Source organism: Notamacropus eugenii, chromosome 1, assembly GCF_028372415.1.
Source record: "Notamacropus eugenii isolate mMacEug1 chromosome 1, mMacEug1.pri_v2, whole genome shotgun sequence".
Classification (NCBI taxonomy): domain Eukaryota; kingdom Metazoa; phylum Chordata; class Mammalia; order Diprotodontia; family Macropodidae; genus Notamacropus; species Notamacropus eugenii.
The window spans coordinates 411,811,318-411,830,786 of NC_092872.1; the positions used below are offsets into that span (position 1 = coordinate 411,811,318).

At 39.1% G+C, this 19,469-nt stretch overlaps 2 protein-coding genes across 5 annotated transcripts in view; one reads left to right on the forward strand and one right to left on the reverse strand.

Moving 5' to 3' along the window:
• Positions 1–2,213, reverse strand: part of SCGB3A2 (secretoglobin family 3A member 2) — a 93,814-nt gene extending 91,601 nt beyond the window's left edge. The window contains exon 1 of the mRNA XM_072631063.1: positions 1,683–2,213. The gene's annotated coding sequence lies outside the window, so the exon portion shown is untranslated. The remainder of the gene's footprint in view (positions 1–1,682) is intronic.
• On the forward strand, positions 297–18,638 carry LOC140518711 (serine protease inhibitor Kazal-type 1-like). Of its 4 annotated transcripts, XM_072631061.1 has the most exons (6): positions 855–910; positions 1,144–1,292; positions 2,362–2,450; positions 4,320–4,351; positions 8,059–8,162; positions 18,467–18,638. In XM_072631061.1, the coding sequence occupies exons 3-6, from the start codon at positions 2,396–2,398 to the stop codon at positions 18,510–18,512; spliced, it is 237 nt and encodes a 78-aa protein (XP_072487162.1). In that variant the 5' UTR covers positions 855–910; positions 1,144–1,292; positions 2,362–2,395; the 3' UTR covers positions 18,513–18,638. The 4 variants fall into 4 exon arrangements, with proteins under 4 accessions (XP_072487163.1, XP_072487162.1, XP_072487160.1 ...); XM_072631062.1 differs by lacking the exons at positions 855–910; positions 8,059–8,162 and adding an exon at positions 297–615; XM_072631059.1 differs by lacking the exon at positions 8,059–8,162 and having other exon boundaries at positions 860–910.
• The last annotated feature ends 831 nt before the right edge of the window (positions 18,639–19,469 follow it).

Genomic DNA, 19,469 nt, shown 5'->3' on the forward strand with positions numbered 1-19,469 from the left:
AGTGATGGGTGAAAAGACAGGTGCATCTCGAATTTTCTAGGCTTTTTCTCCAAGGTACAAGATGCAGGGAGTAAAACCAGGGCAATCAAATTCTCCAGATTCCTTCCTTTTCTCTACTATTCAAACCCTATCCACAAAAAGATAACATCACCAGATGAACACCCAACTTCCTTATCACCATCATCACCACCACCACCACCACCCCCATTCTCCCTTCAGATTCAGGTGACTTGAATTTAGAGGAGTAAACCCAGGTTCTTGGAACCTGAAAATTTAACTATTGAATTGGCTCTAGCATGTGCAGCCCAAACTTTCAGCTAAGGCAGATCCTAGAGAGTTTACTTTCCCAAATTGAAACTATCTGAGCAAAAATTGCACAGACATTCTCTGTTACCCTTTTATTTTTCTAACAAATTATTTTATTGATATCTTTTGTTTATATATCACCATTATTTTAAAAATATACCCCCCCAAACTCTCTGATTCAGAGGACCATTCCTTGTCCACAACCATAGTACCCTACCTCCTGTAAAAAAAAGAGCACAGACGCTCTCACAGTCCATATTCCTAAATGCCTCTTTTCTACTTCAGGCCAACCAGGAGGAAAGAATAAGAGTAAGAGATATTTGTAAAGCTTGTAGAATCTCACAGTTAATGAGGAGAACTAGAAGCAATACTAGAGTTGTATTCTGCCCAGGGAGGTGGCAATAGACACGTATTCATTCCAAGACCGCATTCCTATTGGAAAAGTACGATTCAGCCACATTAAAGACCGTATAGTCTTCTAGATGCTCAGGCCTGAGAGTTAGTTAATGGTCAATTCTTCCCCAGCTGAGAGTAATAACACTATTTCATTTGGATTTCCAATGTTTCTCTTATGGTTTCTCATCATTCATCTGGCCAGGAATGGGTAAGGTGGTTGAAGGAAAGATATTCTTGCCTCTGATTTGCTTCTATCCTCCTCATGCCCTAAAATTATGGCTTACTGGACTAAGGGTCAAGAGGCCATGACTTTAACGTTGACTCAGCCACTAATTCACTTCTGGACATTGGGGAATGAAATTTAGCTTCTTGAGTCTTAGCTTCCCATCTATAAATGGGTACAATAACTCCTGTCTTATTTCCTTGGTGGCTGCTGTATAGATAAGGAGAGAGAAGGGAAGAATTCTGAAGTTTCAAAAGAGAAGATTCCTTTCCTGGCACAGTGCAAGATGTGGTATGGAAGAGACCTCAGACACTCTCTGCTCCTCTATGTCATCTCTGATTTTATAAATAAGGATACTCATGCCCAGGTAAGCTAAATCACTTACTCAAGGTCACCTAGAAAATTAGGAGCAGCCCAGGGGGTTTGAAACTCCACCCTGTGGTGTCAGACAGTGACCTGGCCACCAGCCAATGTGTTTCTGAATAGCTTAAAAAGTCAGACCTAGGAGGGAACTGTAGAGACTAGCTAGCTCAAATCAGTGTGTTGTAGAGTGGATACCACACTTTCACCCTAAGAAAAGCTAGAGGAAGGAAGGAAACATACATTTATTAAATTTCTACTACATTCAGGCCCATTGCTAAAAGCTTTACATGCATTATCTCATTTGATAATCACAACAAACCTGGGAGATAGGTGCTATTATTGTTCTTACTTTACACTTGTAGAAACTGAGGCAGACAGAGGGTAAGTGACTTACCAAAGGTTAATTGGCAAGTAGTGTAGGGGGACACATTTGAATTCAGGTCTTCTTCACTCCAGGCCAGGTTCACTATTCATTTTACCAACTAATTTTCATATACACACATGCAAATACACACATATACACACACATTAATGAACACACATACACAAAGGATAGGGGAAAATTGAGGGAGTCTATGGAACACGAACAAGGAAGGAGAGATTCTAGGAATGCACATAAACACTTATAGGAATAAGACTGAACAGAGGCCCATAAGCCAAGGGGAGAGACCAAAAATATAAACATAAGAGAGAGATTGGGACAAGGGGATACACAAGACTGAAGGACAGAAAGGTTGGGGACTGAGCGTAATGACATAAACATATAAATTCGCTAGACAGGGGGAGTGAGGGAGGAAGAGGTAAGTCACCTGCAGCCCTAGGTACACAGAGACAGAACAGAAGTTTGGGTTTGGGTGGGAGGAGGGTAGGAGGAATTGACTGGCCAAAGACAGCAACCATCTCTAGGCAAGTTAGGAAGGAGGACAGAGGTCTAGTGAAGGTTTACATGTGGCAGTGGATCACCTGAGAGCATGATGTAATTCAGCAAGCAGGTGGAGTCTGTGGCCCTTACATAAGGCAGCCCTCCAGGCTCCTGGGAACTCAAGACACCTGCCCTCCTTTCTAACGTTCAGTTTCAGTCTCAAGTGGAAGTAAAGACGTCGGATCATGAGGCCTCTTGGCATACTCCTGCTGCTCTCCCTGGCTCTGTGCTGCTTCTTGGGTAAGTTCCTCCTTGGGCATAGCACCCTCTCAATAGAGTCAGTAGCCTTCAGACAGTCATTCATCCAGTCTAGTTTAACTCTAGCTGCACTCTCATGGCAGTTTTTGCTGCATTAAGACAGCTCCTGAGGCTACAAGTTTTTTCCATAATCACAACTGGTGGGAAGGAACAAGTTTATTACCCCTGTTTTACAAAGGAGAAAACAGACACCATACAGGTGCTCTACCTTTAACCCTAGGTCTCTCAGGGTTATAGGACCCAGAATATATACTGCACCTCTGAGGACCTGCATCTGGAATATAGAGAAAAGACATTGATAGGGATGTCATAGACAGGATTTCTATACTAGACAAACATTGTACTAGACCTTTCTATGGTTGGATGAGAATTTTGACTTAGGTTTATTGAAAAAGATAGTGAGACAGAGACACAGAGCCAGAGACAACCAGGTGGCACTCTTGGATTAAGGAAGATTATTTAATTATATACATCATTTTAGTGCTTTAAAAAAAGAAAGTTTGGAATGGTTCTCAGGTTGTAAATCTCATTACCTTAAAGTACTGTGACTCCCTTTACAGAAACAGGGACAGTAGGAAAGAGGGTAGGTTTGGGGAAGAGTGTGATGAGTTTTCATTTTGGACATGTTGAGATTGAAGATGCCTTTGGGACATCCAGGATGAAGTGTGCAATGGACAATCCATGATGTAGAATTAGAGCTCTGGAAAAATATGATGGCTGACTATACAGCTTTCTGAGTCTTAGGTAAAGAAATGATGTCGAACAAATGGGAGCTGGTCAAGTGACAGAGAGAGAATGTTGAGAGAGAAGAGAGTCCAGGAGAAAACCCTGGGATATGCCCATGCAAAGGGTTCACAGGATATGTATGATGAAGCAACAAAGCAGATTGTGATAGAGCTGTCAAACAGGAAAAAGGAAAACCAGGAGAGAACAATACCATGGAAACTCAGAGAGGAGAGAATGTTTAGATATTTGAGTGGTCAACAGGTTGAAAGCTTGAGAAAGACATCAAAATGAATAAAGAGAGAGAAAAGGACATTGAATTTAGCATCCCGCAGATTACTAGTAGCCTTTGAGAGATTGGTGATTATCCAGAGACATCAAGCACAGTCTTATTGTAATGATTTTAATGATTTCCTTCTTGAAATCCCCTGCCTTCCTATGCCTGCTTGTCAAAATACCAGTTCCAAACCCACATTCCTCCAAGTCTTGACTTTTCCCACAGTCCTTATCAGATTTTGCATGACCTAATTTTTTTTTTGTATTTGTGTCTTTTCCCATGGGAAGTCTTTGATTTATCTTTGTACCCCACTCCAGCACCTCCACCATTATACAATCTCAATAAATCTTGATTAAATTAGAGGAACACAGGATATAGGATGTAGAACACAGACTGTTAGAGCTGAAGGTGACCTTCACACTTGAAACATGAAGTGACAGACCTGTAAGGGAACCCTTAGATTATATTATTTAACTGAAAGTGAAATGCAGTGACAGAAAAAAAAAGTGGTTCAAGGTCAGAGAGTGATTGAATACCACAAGAAGGACTAAGCCTGAGGTGTCCTAATTCTCAGAGCCCAGGATTTGTAATGAAATGATGGGTAGAAAAACACCTGGGCCTTTGTTCAGTTGACTAGACTTTTGTCTAATTCTGCCTCATTCCAGGGGATTAGGATTTGTGGGAAGACCAGCGTGATGGCATCCAGCAGGCTGCACAGACATAGAGGGGTGGGTGGAGAGGCTGGGGCTGTAATCCAGACTCCTCTGATACCCTTATTCTCCCTCTCCCATCCCCAAAGTATTTGTCTAACAGAAAAGGCAAACCTAACCTTATTAAAATTTGTTTCCTAGATACTGCACAAGCTGGAAATGCAGGAAAAGAGGTAAGAAGAGCTTCTCCTTCATCATTTTAACACATTTCTAATGCCATGGTGAAGGGACCATGGATTCCCGAACTCCATTTGGCATTCAGCACCCAATGGCCTACAGCACCAGAATGACACCATACTCTTACCAAGTTCAAAAGTTGCTTCCTCTTTCTGGACCTCCACTTCTTTCACAGTTAAATGAAGAGATCAGACAAAGTGATCTGTTCTATATTCTGAGGTCCCTTAAAGATCTGACATTTTGTGTTCTCTGCTGGCAGTCCATGTCCTTTGTTCTGGGCTCCATTCCAGTTCTATCTGCTGTGTTCTATGTTCTAACATTCTGTGCTCTAAGGTCACTTCTGTATGACATGCTGTATGTCCCTTTCAGCACCGACATTTTGTGATCTCTGTGTGACATTCCATGTTCTATATTCTTCCTTCTGGCTGGTTCACTGTGCTCTATTTTCTGACATTTTGTGTTCTATGTTCTAAGCAGGCTTCTAGCCATAATATTCTGTGTTCTTTGCTTTGAAGTCCTTACAGCTTTCAGTGTTCTATGCTATTCTGAGATCTCTCTTAGCTCTCATAACATCCTATGGAATGAAGCAAACGAAAGTCTATATAATAAATCAAACTTCACTGATTGTTTTCTTTGTCTTATCAAAGATCATTTCAGTGCATTTTATGATTGTGAAAATCTGCTTGTTGATATGGACAGGAAAGAGTCCTTGAAAGGTATAGATATCCGCCTTCTGTAGGATCCAGAGCATTTCCTGGGTACATTCTCTTTATCATCTGTAAGTAATGAGGACTGGACTTCTCCCCACTGACCTTTCTAGTCCATGATCATCTCCCTCATAGGGCATCATGAACTTATCTGTGGGTGATCATGGGATAGCTTCCACTCCAAGTGCTCATTTCTGTAGTGTTTTACTTACAATGTGATTGGCACATGTTCTCTCATCTGAATCTCACAAAAGTCTTTCAAGAGAGTGAAAAGCAAGAGTTATTTCTCCCATTTTAAGGAAAAGGAAACTGTGGCTCAAACAGAGAGAGGTATTGAATATTACTTGGAAAAAACATGAGAACACACTTGGTGCAACCTTCCAATTAAAGATGAGGAACTAACATCCTGGGAGGTTATACTAATCTGATTCAAAGTTACATTAAGAGAGATATCATCCCCAGCATAACTGGTCAGACCTTATCTACAGTATTTATTATATTCCATAATGGTCAATATGTATTAGGAAGGGTTTTGATAAATTGTAGCAAAACTTGGAAGGATGATTGGACAGAAGATTATGCCCTATGAAGATCATTTTTAAAAATTGTGAGTAAAAAATTGTGAGCCTGGAGAACAGCAGATTTCTTTTAAGATCACATTGCAAACCAATTTAATGATATGCAAATTTCACCTTAAAAAAAAAAAGTGCTCCAACCCAGTGTCAAAGGGGCTTGGGTCCACCCCCACATCCCCAAAAACTACATCTTTACTGGCAGATCAAAGCTGCTGGCATCCACCAATGCCCCATGAATTTCGATGGGAAGGAAGAGTTGTCTCAGAGCCCCAAAGAACTGGGTCACAGAAAGCCACTAAAGGTCATTGAATGTCAGTATTACTCTTCCCTCCCAGGTGAGATGATAGGACATCCATACTTGGTCAGTGGAACTTAACTACAGAATGTGACTAGTTTCTCACAAAGGTGGTTAGTAAAGGGAGTTTAGGGGAGGTGGAGTGAACTGGGGCTTCCTACTGGGTAGTACCACATCCTGCTTCCCTCTGCAAGTGGTGCTATTACATCAGAAAGGATTAGACCAAAGAATGGGGGAAAGTGTACATTTAAAAGAAATATGACTGCTGAAGAATGTCATGTTGAAAGTGATTCACCTGATTTTGCTCAGTCCCAGGAAGTAGAAGTGAGATTAATAAAAGGTGCCAACAAATAGTCAGATTTTTGGCTCAGTGTAAGAGAGAGAAAATCAATAATTAAAACTGTTCCAAAGTGAAATAGTCTGCCTTGGTAGATAGAGGGCTCTCCATCAATGGAAGCATTTTAGTAGAGACTGGACATGCCCTTCTGGGATTTTGTTGCAGAGATTTCCTTGCAGGAGTTATTGGACTGTTTCTCTTCTGAGATTCCTCCTCACTCTCATATTCCATTATTCTGCCAAGTGACTTGTCCAAGGTTACAGGGCCAGACTGAGACATAAATTGAAGTCATTTGATTCTGCATATACACCCAACAATTCAATTCAAGAAGCATTTATTAAATATTTGTATGTGTTAGTTAAGAAGAAGTATGACATATGGATAGAGAGCAGATCTTTGAGTTAACAAAACCTTGGTTAGAGCCCTGAATCTGACTGCTCTTGACCATGTGACACTGAGTAAGTCACTTAACCTTGAGTCAACCACAGGAAATTAAGATTATAATAAAGTATTCCAGAACAGTTACATGTCTGCAAGAATAAAGGGTGCTTCTTCACCAAGAATTTCATGTACCAATGAAATTACAAGTCCCTCCCACACCTGTCCCTTAAAAAGGGATCAGGCCCTATGCTAGGTCATGAGGAAACAAAGATGAAAATAAAAACAATCCCTACCATCAAAGGGATTTTAGTCTGCCTTACACAGATAAATACCTCCAGAATCCATTCAAAGTGATTCCAAAGTTAACTTCAGGAAGAAGAGGTGTACTTGTAAGGAGAGATCAAAAAAAGTCTCATGTGCAAGATCCTATTTGAGTTGATCCATGAAGAGATTGAGGGATGCCAAACAGGGTGAGAAAGGACAACATTTCAGGCCTTGAGAGCAGCCTTTGAAAAGATATGGAGGTTCTAGGAAAGGGAATTTAATGCCTTGGAAACACCACTTAGACAAGGTGTTACGAAACACCAGGAAACAATGCATAAGTAAGGAGCTATGCTGACCTAACAATGGCAGTCATTTCTTGTCAGAGAAGTTCCACAGTGGATTCTTCAGGGAATCATGGTGTGAGTGGATAGTCTTTATAAAGCAATTCATGAGCATAATAGAGGTATTCAAAACAACGCTGGATGAATTTGGGGCAGGTACACTGGACAAGGGAATCCAGGGAATTTGCATCTAAACTCCCATCTTCTAGAGGAAGCCTCTCACAATCCTCTTTAGTTCTACTGCTTTTCCTCTGTCAGGGATTTCCAAGGTATCCCATAAGTTGTCTAGGTAATGTGTTGTTGTTGTTGAGTCTTTTGCAGTAATATCCAACTCTTTGTGACCCCTTTTGGAGGTTTTCTTGGCAAAGATACTGGAGGGGTTTGTTATTTCCTTCTCCAGCCCATTTTACCAATGAAGAAACTGAGGCAGAGTTAAATGACTTGCTCAGAGATACACAGCTAGCAAGTACTGGAATTTGGATTTGAATTCTTCTTCCTGACTGCAGCCCTGGCACTCTATCCACTGTGCGTCCTAGATGTATACAATTGTTTATACGTTATCACCCCCATTAGACTGTTGATGACAGTCTTGCTATCAAAAGGCAGTCTTGTCTCCCTACCCCTTGATGGCAGGTATGCTATTTTACTTTATTTTGCATCATCTGTGCTGATTATACTGCCTGGAACATAATAGGTGATTAATAAATATTTATTGACTGACTGGCTGAATCTTAGCTCCAAAGCTAAGTGTCTGGGTGCCTGAGATGTAGTACAAGAGTCAATATGTTTTATTACTGTTCTAGCCTATCTGCTATTTCATCCTGGGATGCACCAAGGACTATTTCCCTGTCTGTGGTACTGATGGAAAGACTTATTACAATGAATGTATACTGTGTCTGGAAAATAAGTAAGTACCACTAAGATCTGTTTACAGGTAACATTTTGAAGCTCAATGAGCTCACTGCCTAGAAGTTGGAGGACCTTGGAGGACATCTAATCATCTAATCTAGTTCTTAAGTAAGGGTTCCAGGGTGGCTACCTGCCAACAGTTCAATGGAAAAATTTCATGGGGGTCCATGAACTTGTATGGGACAAAATGACATCTTTATTTTCACTAACCTCAAACTGAAATTTCTCATTTTCTTTAATTATGAAAATAGGTAGGCAACTGAAAAAGGGTCTATCACCTTTGCCAGACTACCAAACATCTCTCTGTTTCTGTCTCCCCCAACCCCCTCCTCTGTCACTGTCTCTCTTTGTCTCTCTGTCTCTGTCTCTATCTGTCTGTCTCTCTGTCTCTGTCTCTGTCTCTGTCTCTGTCTCTCTCTCTCTCTCTCACACACACACAAACACACACACACACACACACACACACATACATATTTTAAAGAAGACAAAAGAAAAATGTTCTAGTCCAAAACCTTCATTTGACAGAGACCATAAGGCAGGGGATGCTGACTTGTGCAAGACCTCCCAGGTAATAAGTTACAGAAATGGGATTCAGGCTGAGGTCTGCTAGCACCTAATTCAGTATTCTTTCTACCATACAATGATATCTCTAATTATTTACATCTGCCTAGATGTGAAGAAGTTCCACATAATTAGTTGAGTCAAATGGACAGTGAGAAGAGAGGAGATAGTGTATACTGGGTGATCACTACAATAAGATAGAGGAAAAGTACAATGGACAGTGAAGAATTTCTCTTAAAGAGTTCCCTTGAGGAAATTTACTAAGTGGAGGGAGAGGGGGAACAATCCTGGTCTTGGAGCCAGTAACTCAGAATCTAGTCCTCAGGCAGGTACTCACTTCATGATTTTGGGCAGGTCATTTCACCTGTGTAATTCTAGGTTTCCTCTTCTTTCAAAAGGAGGACTTGGACCAGATGGTCTTTTAGTGCCCTTCCCTGAACTCCCATCTAGAGCAAGAGCTTTGTGTTCTACAGTCTTCTTATGAGTAGCACAATGGGTGTTCCCCAGTGGAGATGCTTATGCATAGGTTAAGACGATAAAGATTGGGACATGGCCTCTAAGTCAAATAAAGGAATCTATACTCTGATTCCACTCTACCACTATATTCTCTGGCCAGCATTTGGTATATTCCTTTTCTTCAAGGGTTCCCAACACTCTGGCTGGGGACACCAGACACATATACTTAAAATAATGAAAGAGTCAGGAGGGCTAAAGAGCATGTTACATATTCATAGGTTCATTCTCTCTTAATACTCCTTGATGCAGTTTAATCTCAGTCAATCTGACTTATTTGCTATTCCCTACACATGAAAGTCTACCTTCTCCCTTTCTGCCTTTGCATAAGATGTACACTATGCCTGGTATGCCATCCCTCCACATCTCTGCCTCTTGGACTTCCTAGCTCCATCAAGACTCTTTTTCAATTATCACCCACTCCATGAAATACATGATTTTTCCCAATCCTCCCAGATTTTGATTCATTCTTCCCATTCCTCCACAATTTCATTGTGCTTACTGAGTATGCATTTTGTATTTCACTCAAATCGATTAAGCTCCTTGAGAGGAAGTATTTATTTTGATTTCTGGATTTGTTTGTTTGTTTGGTTGGTTTTTATCCCTAAGGCCTAACACGTAGCAGGGGCTTAATAAATACTTGCTGAATTGAATTAAATCAAATCTGAAAGACTCCTCAAAATATAGAATGCCAGATCTGGAAGGGACCTTATAGCCTATGCAGAGCAGTTACTATATTTTAAAGGACAGGAAACTGAATTCCAGGGAAGATAATTTCCTTGCCCAAGATCACAGAGACCATTAGGAAAAGATAATGCAAATCTGATCCACAATTTGCAGGTCACTGCTATTTCCTAAGGGTTACCAAACCTGGCCTCAGACACTTACTACCTCTGTGTCTCTTGGTAAGTCCCTTAACCCTATTTGCCTCAGTTTTATCATATGTAAAATGAGCTAAAGACAGAAATGGCAAGCCACTCCAGTTATTGTTCATCCTTTGTTCTCAAAGTGGATGAGTGTCTTTGTCATGAAAATCCCATATGGGGTCATGAAGAGTAGGAGTTGATTGAAGTGACTGAAGGACAATAAGAACAACAAAGGTGTTCCAAGGAGGAAGATGGCAGTGAGTTGTAGAGGAGCAAGGGAGAGGGACAAGGTCAGAATTGAAGGCTGAATATACTTTGGACCAACTTAAAGAAAGGAAAGCACCTTGCATCCCAAATGAACAATTTTCCATACCCCACTGGCATATGCCATGATTATACAGTGTGTTCTCTGTTTCAATAACTTCAAATACCTTTACTATATTGTGATGATTCAATTTCTTCATTTTTCATACTTCTCGATATAACTTTTGTAGACTGGTAGGATTCAACTGAGTTTTATCCCTTATTTTCACTGCTACCTCTCTACCAGTAAGAACATGTCTTGCCAATTTCACTTTGGCAAAATTTCCCTTCCCTATTGTTTTTAGCAAATGATAATTTTCAGTGTGAGGACACTCATCTGCAGCAGATGTAATGGAATTCCCACACTGTGGTGTTTTCTCAGTTACTTGATTTGGAAGGCTGGATGTGTGATTCCGTGGATCTGTCAACTGATATATGATCCTCTGATACTACTCATTCTTGGTCGACAGTAGTGTGGTGATAGACATTTTGTGCAAGCTTGGCTCTGACCCAGGGTCACTCCAGGGTTTTGGATACCTATCTAGGGAGGGAGAGGGGTGGAGAGCATGACTGGCAGGATGGACTGGAGAGAGCAGGAAGGACAAGGTTGGAAGTGGGTGACCCTGGGTGGGTGGGGAAGAGAGAATAGAAGTCGCTGTGGGGGATGAGGCAGGGAGGTTGAGTGTCAGGAACCTAGAGGGTTGGAGGAGTGATGGATAGGCTGAGGACATGATGCCCAGGTCCCGCTAGGCTCTCCTGGTCTTGGTGGAGGGTGAAGTCCAAGTCACAGATCAAGGCAGAAGAGGCAGGCCTTGAATCCCAGAGGAGGGACAGTTCCGAAGACAGGATGGGACCAACCTGGGCGGTCACCATCTGTTACTCTGTCCCCTATGTGTGTGTGTGTGTGTGTGTGTGTGTGTGTGTGTGTGTATAATCCCTCCAAATACCCAAATACTGAGAAAAGTCTCAAGAGTTATAAATATTCTCTTTCCATGTAAGAATGTGAATGGTTCAACTTTAGAAACTTCCTTATGATTTCTATTTCTTGTTTACCTGTTCATGCTTCTCTTGATTCTTGTGTGTGAAAGTCAAATTTTCTGTTCAGCTCTGGTCTTCCCATCAAGAATGCATGAAAGTCTTCTATTTCATTGAATGACCATCTTTTTCTCTGAAATATTATGCTCACTTTTCCTGGGTAGATGATTCTTGGTTTTGATCTTAGTTCCTTTAACTTCTGGAAAATCATATTCCAAGCTCTATGATCCCTTAATGTAGAAGCTGCTAGATCTTATGATATACTGATTGCATTTCCACAACACTTAATTGTATCTTTCTAGCAGCTTGCAATATTTTTTTCCTTGACCAGGGAGCTCTAGAATTTGGCTGCAATATTCCTAGGACTTTCTCTTTTCAGATGTCTTTCAGGAGGTGATCTGTGGATTCTTTCAATATGTATTGTGCCATCTGATTCTAATATAGCAGGGGAGTTTTCCTTCACAATTTATTGAAAGGTGATATCTAGGCTCTTTTTGTGCTCATGGCTTTCAGGTAGTCCCATAATTTTAAAATTGTCTCTCCTGGATCTGTTTTCCAGGTCAGTTGTTTTTCCAATGAGATATTTCACATTGTCTTCAATGTTTTCATTCTTTTGGTTTTGTTTTGCAATTTCTTGGTTTCTCGTAACATCGTTAACTTGCATCTGCTCTGTTCTAATTTTTAAAAACTGGTTTTTTTAAGTGAGCTTTTGAACCACCTTTCCATTTGGCTAATGCTGGTTTTTAAAGCATTCTTCTTCTTATCGGCTTTTTATACCTCTTTTGTCAATTGAATTTGCCTATTTTTATCTATTTATTTATTTTAATTGATTGTATTTACTTCCAAGTTTCTACAGTCACTACCATATAGTTTAGATATTTTTCCCCTCCCTCCCCTCTTCTTTTCCTCTCCCTCTGGATGTGGAAGACATTTTGCCTTAAAAGATCATTTGGAGTTTTTTTAAGTCCTTGCATTGCAATGAAATTCCAAGCTTACCAGAAAAAACTCTCACACACCGTGATTGTGCCTGGGCACAAAGTTCTCTTGGTTCTACTTCTTTCGATCAGCTTCAGATCATATAAGTCTTTCCAGGCCTCTCTGAAGTCTTCCTGTTCATCATTTCTTATAGCACAATAGTATACCATTACATTCATATACCAGAATTTATTCAGCCATTCCCCAGTTGGTGAGGATCCCCTTGATTTCCAGTCTTTCACCACCAGAAAGAAGGTGCTATATTTTTGTACATATGAGACCCTTTTCCATTTTTATGATCTCTTGGGGATAGAGTCCTAGAAGGGGTATTGCTGGGTCATAGGGTATGCATATTTTTGTAGCTCTTTGGGTATAATTCCAAATTGCTCTCCAGAATGGCTGGATCAGCTCACAGCTCCACTAGCAATGAATTAGTGTTTCAACTCTCCCACATCATCTCCAACATTTATTGTCTTCCTGTTCTGTCATGTTAGCCAACCTGATAGTAGATGTCATGTGGTATCTCAGTGTTGTTTTGATTTGCATCTCTCTAATCAAAAATGATTTAGAGCATTTTTTTACATGACTATAGATATCTTTAATTTCTTCCTCTGAAAACTGCCTGTTCATATCCTTTGACCATTAATCAATTGGGGAAAGACTTGTATTCGTGTACATTTGACTCAGTTCTCTACATATTTTCCAAAGGAGACCATTATCACAGACACTAGTTGCAAAAATTCTTTCCCAGTTTTCTCCTTCCCTCCTAATCTTGGTTGCCTTGTATTAAGCTGTGCAAAAACTTTTCAGTTTAATGTAATCAAAATTACCCATTTGCACTTTATAATGCTTTCTATCTCGTCTTTAGTCAAAAATTCTTCCCTTCTCCATAAATCTGATAAATCTACTATTCCTTGCTCCACTAATTTGTTTGTAGTATCAATCTTTATACCTAGATCACATTCCCATTTGAACTTCAGTCTTGCGTTTGGTGTCAGGCATTGGTCTATGCCTAGTTTCTGCCACACTGTTATCAAGTTTTCCCAGCAATTTTTGTCAAACAGTGAGTTCTTATCCCAGAAGCTGGGGTCCTTGGGTTTATCAAACAGTGGACTGCCATATTCATTGTCTACTGTGTCTTGAAAGCCTAGCATATTCCACTGGTCTAGCCTTCTGTTTCTTAGCCAGTACCAAGTGGTTTTGGTAGTAGCTGTTTTATAATACAATTTGAGATTTGGGAGAGCTAGGCCACCTTCCCTAGAATTTCTTTTCATTAGTTCCCTTGCTATTCTGGGCCTTTTGTTATTCCAGATGTATTGTTATTGTTTTTTCCAGCTCTTGAAAATAATTATCAGATAGTTTGATTGGTATGGCACTAAATAAGTAAATTAATTAGGTAGAATTGTCATTGTTATTATATTGACTCGGCCTACCTGTGAGCAACTGATGTTTTTCCACTTACTTAGATCTAACTTTATTTGTGTGAAATGTGTCTTGTAATTGTTCACAGAGTCCCTGGATTTGTTTTGGCAGGTAGACTGCCAAATAGCTTTAAATGAGATTTCTCTTTCTCTCTGCTGCTGTTGGGCTTTATTAGTAACATGTGGAAATGCAGAAGATTTGTGTGGGTTTATTTTGTAACCTGCAACTTTGCTGAAGTTATTTATTATTTCAAGTAGTTTTTTACTTGAATCTTTGGAGTTCTCTAAGTGTATCATCATATCATCTGGAAAGAGATTAACTTAGCTTCTTCCTTGTCTATGCTAATTCTGTCAATTTCTTTATGTTCTCTAATTGCTACAGTTAACATTTCTAGTATCATGTTGAGCAATAGTGGTGATAATGGACATCCTTGTTTCGCCTGTGATCTTATTGGAAATGCATCTAACTTATCTCCATTGCACATAATGGTTGTTGAAGGTTTTAGATAGATAATGCTTATTATTTTATGGAAAGTTCCCTTTATTCCTATAGTCTCCAGTGTTTTTTAATAGGAATGGGTGTTGTATTTTGCCAAAAGTTTTTCAGCAACTATTGAAATAATCATATGGTTTCTGTTAGGTTGTTGTTGATGTGATCAATAATGCTAATAGTTTTCCTAGTATTGAACCAGCCCTGCATTCCTGGTATGAATCCTACCTGACCATAATGTATTATTCTCATGATAAGTTACTGTATTCTGTTTGCTTAAATCTTATTTAAAATTTTTGCATCTATATTCATTAGAAAAATTGGTCCATGATTTTCTCTCTCTTTTTTGCCTCTCCCTGGTTTAGGTATCAAAACCATATTCATATCATGAAAAAAATTTTGGAGGACTCCTTATTCCCCAATTTTCCCAGATACTCTATATAGTATTGGAATTAACTGCTCTTTAAATGTTTCATAAAATTCACTTGTAAATCCACCCAGCCCTGGACATATTTTCCAAGGGAGTTCATTGATGGCTTGTTCAATTTCTTTTTCTGAGATGGAGTTATTTAAGTATTCAACTTTCTCTTCTCTTAATCTGGGCAATTAATGTTTTTAAAATAGTCATCCATCTCTTTTAGATTGTGGAATTTATGAGCATAAAGTTGTGAAAAGCAATTTCTAATTATTGTTTTCACTGTTTCTACATTGCAAATGAGTTCATCCCTTTCACTTTCGATATTTGTAATTTAGTTTCCTTCTTTCTTTTTTTAAATCAAATTGACCAAAGATTTATCAATTTTATTGTTCTTTTCATAAAACCCAGTCTTTGTTTCATTTATTAGTTCAATAGTTTTCTTAATTTCAACTTTATTAATCTCTCCTTTGGTTTTCACTATTTCTAATTTGATATTTCCATGAGAATTTTCCATTTGTTGTTTTTTGAGCTTTTTCAGCTGTTTGCCCAATTTATTGACCTCTTCTGTCTGTATTTTATTCATGTGGGCATTCAGAGATATAAAGCTTCCCCTAAGAACTGCTTTTGCAGTATCCCATAAGATTTGGCAGGTCATCTCATTATTGTCATTCTCTTGAATGAAGTTGTTGATTATTTCTATAATTTGCTGTTTAACCCACTCCTTCTTTAGGATTAGACTATTTAATTTTCAATTAATTTTTGGTCTATCTTTCCATGGCCTTTTATTATGTATAATTTTTATTGCACTATGATTTGAAAAAGATCCATTGAATAATTCTGCCTTTCTTCACTGGATGTGAGGTTTTTCTGTACTAGTACATGGTCAATTTTTGTATGTGTGCCATCTGCCACTGAGAAAAAGGTATATTCCTTTCTATCCCCATTCAATTTTCTCCAGAGAGCTATCATAGCTACCTTATCCAGAATTTTATTCACCTCCTTATATTAAGGTTAGATTTATGAAGTTCAGAGAGGGGGAGTTTGAGGTCCCCCACTAGTATAGTTTTGCTGTCTATTTCTTCCTGTTAGTCCTTTAACTTCTCCTTGAAGAATCTGGATTCTATACCACTTGGAGGATATATGTTGAGTAATGATATTGCTTCATTTTCTATGGTGCCTTTTACCAGGATATAGATTCCTTATCTCTTTTGATCAGATCTATTTTTGCTTTTGCTTTTTCTGAGATTAGCATTGCTGCCCCTGCTTTTCTTACATCAGCTGAAGCACAAGATATATTCTGCTCCAACCTTTTATCTTTATCCTGTGTGTATCCTCCCATTTCAAATGTGTTTCTTGTACACAAGATATTGTTGGATTATGACTTTTATTCATCCTGCTATTCGTCTCCGTTTTACAGGAGAATTCATCCTACTCACATTCACAGTTATGATTACTATCTCTGTATTTGTCTCCATCCTCTTTCTTGCAATTGATGCTTTTAGTTCTCCCTTCTCCTTTCCCCTCCACAATAGAATTGTCATTTTTTACCACCATATCCCACAGTCTTCCCTTCCTTCTTTCAGCTCCCCTCCCTTTTACTGTCCTTTATCCTTAGTACTTCTTCCCTCTCGTTTAGCCTCCCCTTCCCTTCCTTTCTCCTTTCACCTCCTAATTCCAAAAAGCTGGTTGGATTTATATACGTAATTCAGTTTATTGTTCCCTCCTTATTTTTAATGATGGGTTGTTTTTTTTTTGTTTGTTTGTTTATTTTTAGCATTTCTTTCAGCACTTCTTTGGGTCTCCTTTAGCCAGCTGTTGACTCATTTTTCATGTTTTTCTTTCATTGCTCTCATTTCTCTTCCCAATTTTTCCTCCATCTCTATTACTTGGTTTTCAAAATCCTTTTTGAGCTCTTCCATGGGCTGAGACCATTGCGTATTTATTTTGGAGGTTCTGGATGCAGACTTCTTGACTTACTCTGATGGTATGCATTGTTCTTCCTCATCCAAAAGAATAGAAGAAAATACCTGTTCATCAAGAAAGTAACCTTCTGTAATCTTATGTTTTTCCCCTTTTTGGAGTACTTTCCCAGCCAGTGACTTGACTTTTGAGTCCTTTGTCAAGAGGACGGTATACTCTGGGGATCTGTAAGTTCTCAGTTCCTCCATGGTGGCACAATCAAGGGAGAAGAGTTTCTTCCTCTCCTGGCCTGTGCACTGGTCTGGGATCAACAATAAACTTTTCTACCCAGAATCTGTGAATAAAATTCCCTCTCCACAACCACCTCCACTTCACCACACCAGCACTTCTCCTTGTCTCAGGGCTGAGATTCAGACCAGCTGCTCAATTCCCCAAGGAGCTTTAGGCAGAGGTCTTCAAAAATGGATACTGCCTCTGCAGTAGCTGCTGCTGGCAGTCCAGATTGTGTTCCCTTTTCCTGGGTGAAACAGATTTCTCATTGACCTTTGAAGCTGTCCTTGGCATTTGTGGGTTGAGTAATCTAGGGCTTACTGATGCTGGTGGCTCTCTGAAACCTGTTCTGGATCCTGTCTCAGCAATGCCAGGCCAGACCACACTGGGTTGTGCTCTGCTCCACACCTGGTTTGCTAGACCTTTCCTGTCAGCTTTCCAGGCTATCTTGGTCTGGAAATCTCATTCCCTAAGTCGTTTTGTGGCTTCTGCTGGTCTAGAATTTGTTTAGAGTCATTTTATATGGGTATTTTCTGGGCTATATGGGGAAGCTTCTACAGGTCCCTCTTTCTACTCTGCCATCTTGAGTACATCCCCCTCCAAGCAACTTTTAAATGTAACATTCATCTTTTTGTTTTAAAGGAAATAGTACATAAAACAGAAGCAATAATTAAGGTGATTAAACTGAAGAGGAGCAGCATTTAAGCAAAGAAGTACATTTGATTCTTTTCAGAACTTGGAGTCCTGGAAAAAGAGAGGACAGGAAGAAATGAGAGAATCTGATGTACTTAAAAATATGAATAGTTAAAATTTATATAGTACCTACAATATGTGAGAAAATGCCCTAAGCACTTTCTAATTATTCTCATTTGATGCCCACAACAACCTTGGGGGAAAGGAGCTCTTTTTATTCATTTTGAAAGTGAGGAAACGGAGTCAAAAAGAGACTAAATAACTTATGAAGTGTCACACAGCTAGTGAGTGAGGTTGGATTCAAACTCAGATCTTCCAGACCCTAGACTCTCCACCTCTATTTATTGACTTCCTAGCACAAAGGAGAAAGACCTGCCATTAAGATGAAGTTGGCAAGCTCTGCATATGTTTAGCTCAGAGAATGGAAAACAAAAGAGGGTGGAAAGATAAGCATAAGAGAGGGGATATTAATCACTGCCTTTCATTATGGGAAGGATTGTTGAGGAAATACAAAGGCACTTTGTTCTTCTTAGTCCAAAAAAATCAGAAATAGGAAACAACGAGCAGAAATTTCCAAAAGGCTGATTTGGTTCAAGTCAAGAAATTTCTGATAAAAAATCTGGCCATTCATAAAACAGTTGACATTCTCATGATCTTTGTACTAAAATTCCTTTCAACTTTCTATTCTTTATTTTGAGGTTCCTTCCTACTCTAATGTTCTATCTTGTCCTTCTGCTGATGATGACTTATTGGGCAGAATTTTCTTTCCAGATTCAAAGTCTCAGTTTTTGTAATAGTGGTGACTCAGACTAATCTAATTTTTCATTTCTTCTACAGGCAAAAAGAAATTCCTGTCCAGATAAAAAGAAACGGGCGATGCTAAGTAACAAACTATCTTGGGTCCCAATGGCATTATTTCACAACTGGCCCAACTGATTTTTTAATACATGTATAAGATTCATTCTTGCCATTTATGTGATTGCTCATTAAAAAATGTTGGAGAAAGAAAGTGTGGTATTATGGATATATCATTTCAAATCTTGCTATTGACCTTCTATTGCCTGTGTGGGTTCATGTCCTGCTCCTGACCCTTAATGCCTGTATGACACATCACCACTCTGTCCCCCAGTTAACTCTCCAAAATTATAAGATACAGAGAGTGCTTACTTGTATTGATAAAAAGAGCTAATCACCAATATTTCCATATAGTGAAAAAATAAGAGCTCTGATCCAAAGAAGGAAAAAATAAGAATGGATAAGATCTGGAGGAGGGGTCAGAATCAGCATAACTGCTTTCATTTCTATAGAGTTCTATGTTAATAAAGATACTTATAGCACTTTGTATCATTCAGTGCTCATTGAAACATTTCATGTAATATAAATATTCCCATCATCATTTTATGTTAGAATTCTGAGGTCAGAAAGGTGAAGAAACTTGCCTGGAATCATATAGCAGTTAATGACAGAATCAGGATTAGAATACAGCTTTTCTGATGGCCAGTCAAATACTATTTCCCTTGCATTTCATTGCCTTTAAAAGCTACAGCCTATAGGATGGGGAGATCACAGAATTCAAGTAGCCTAGAATTGGAAGGAACCATATAGACCATTTATTCCAATCCTGTCCTTTAACATTAACTGGGCTTTTGACAAAAGAAAGATCAGAGATGTACAGTGATTTGCCCAAGATCACACAACTAGTACACAGAAATGGGATTCAAACTTGGATTGTGTATCTCCAAAATCATCAATTTTTCCATTATACCACCCTCTCAATAAGGACACTATGATTAAAGGAAAGAGGTGACTTTTACCTCCCTGATTCCCATCAAAGTTGCAT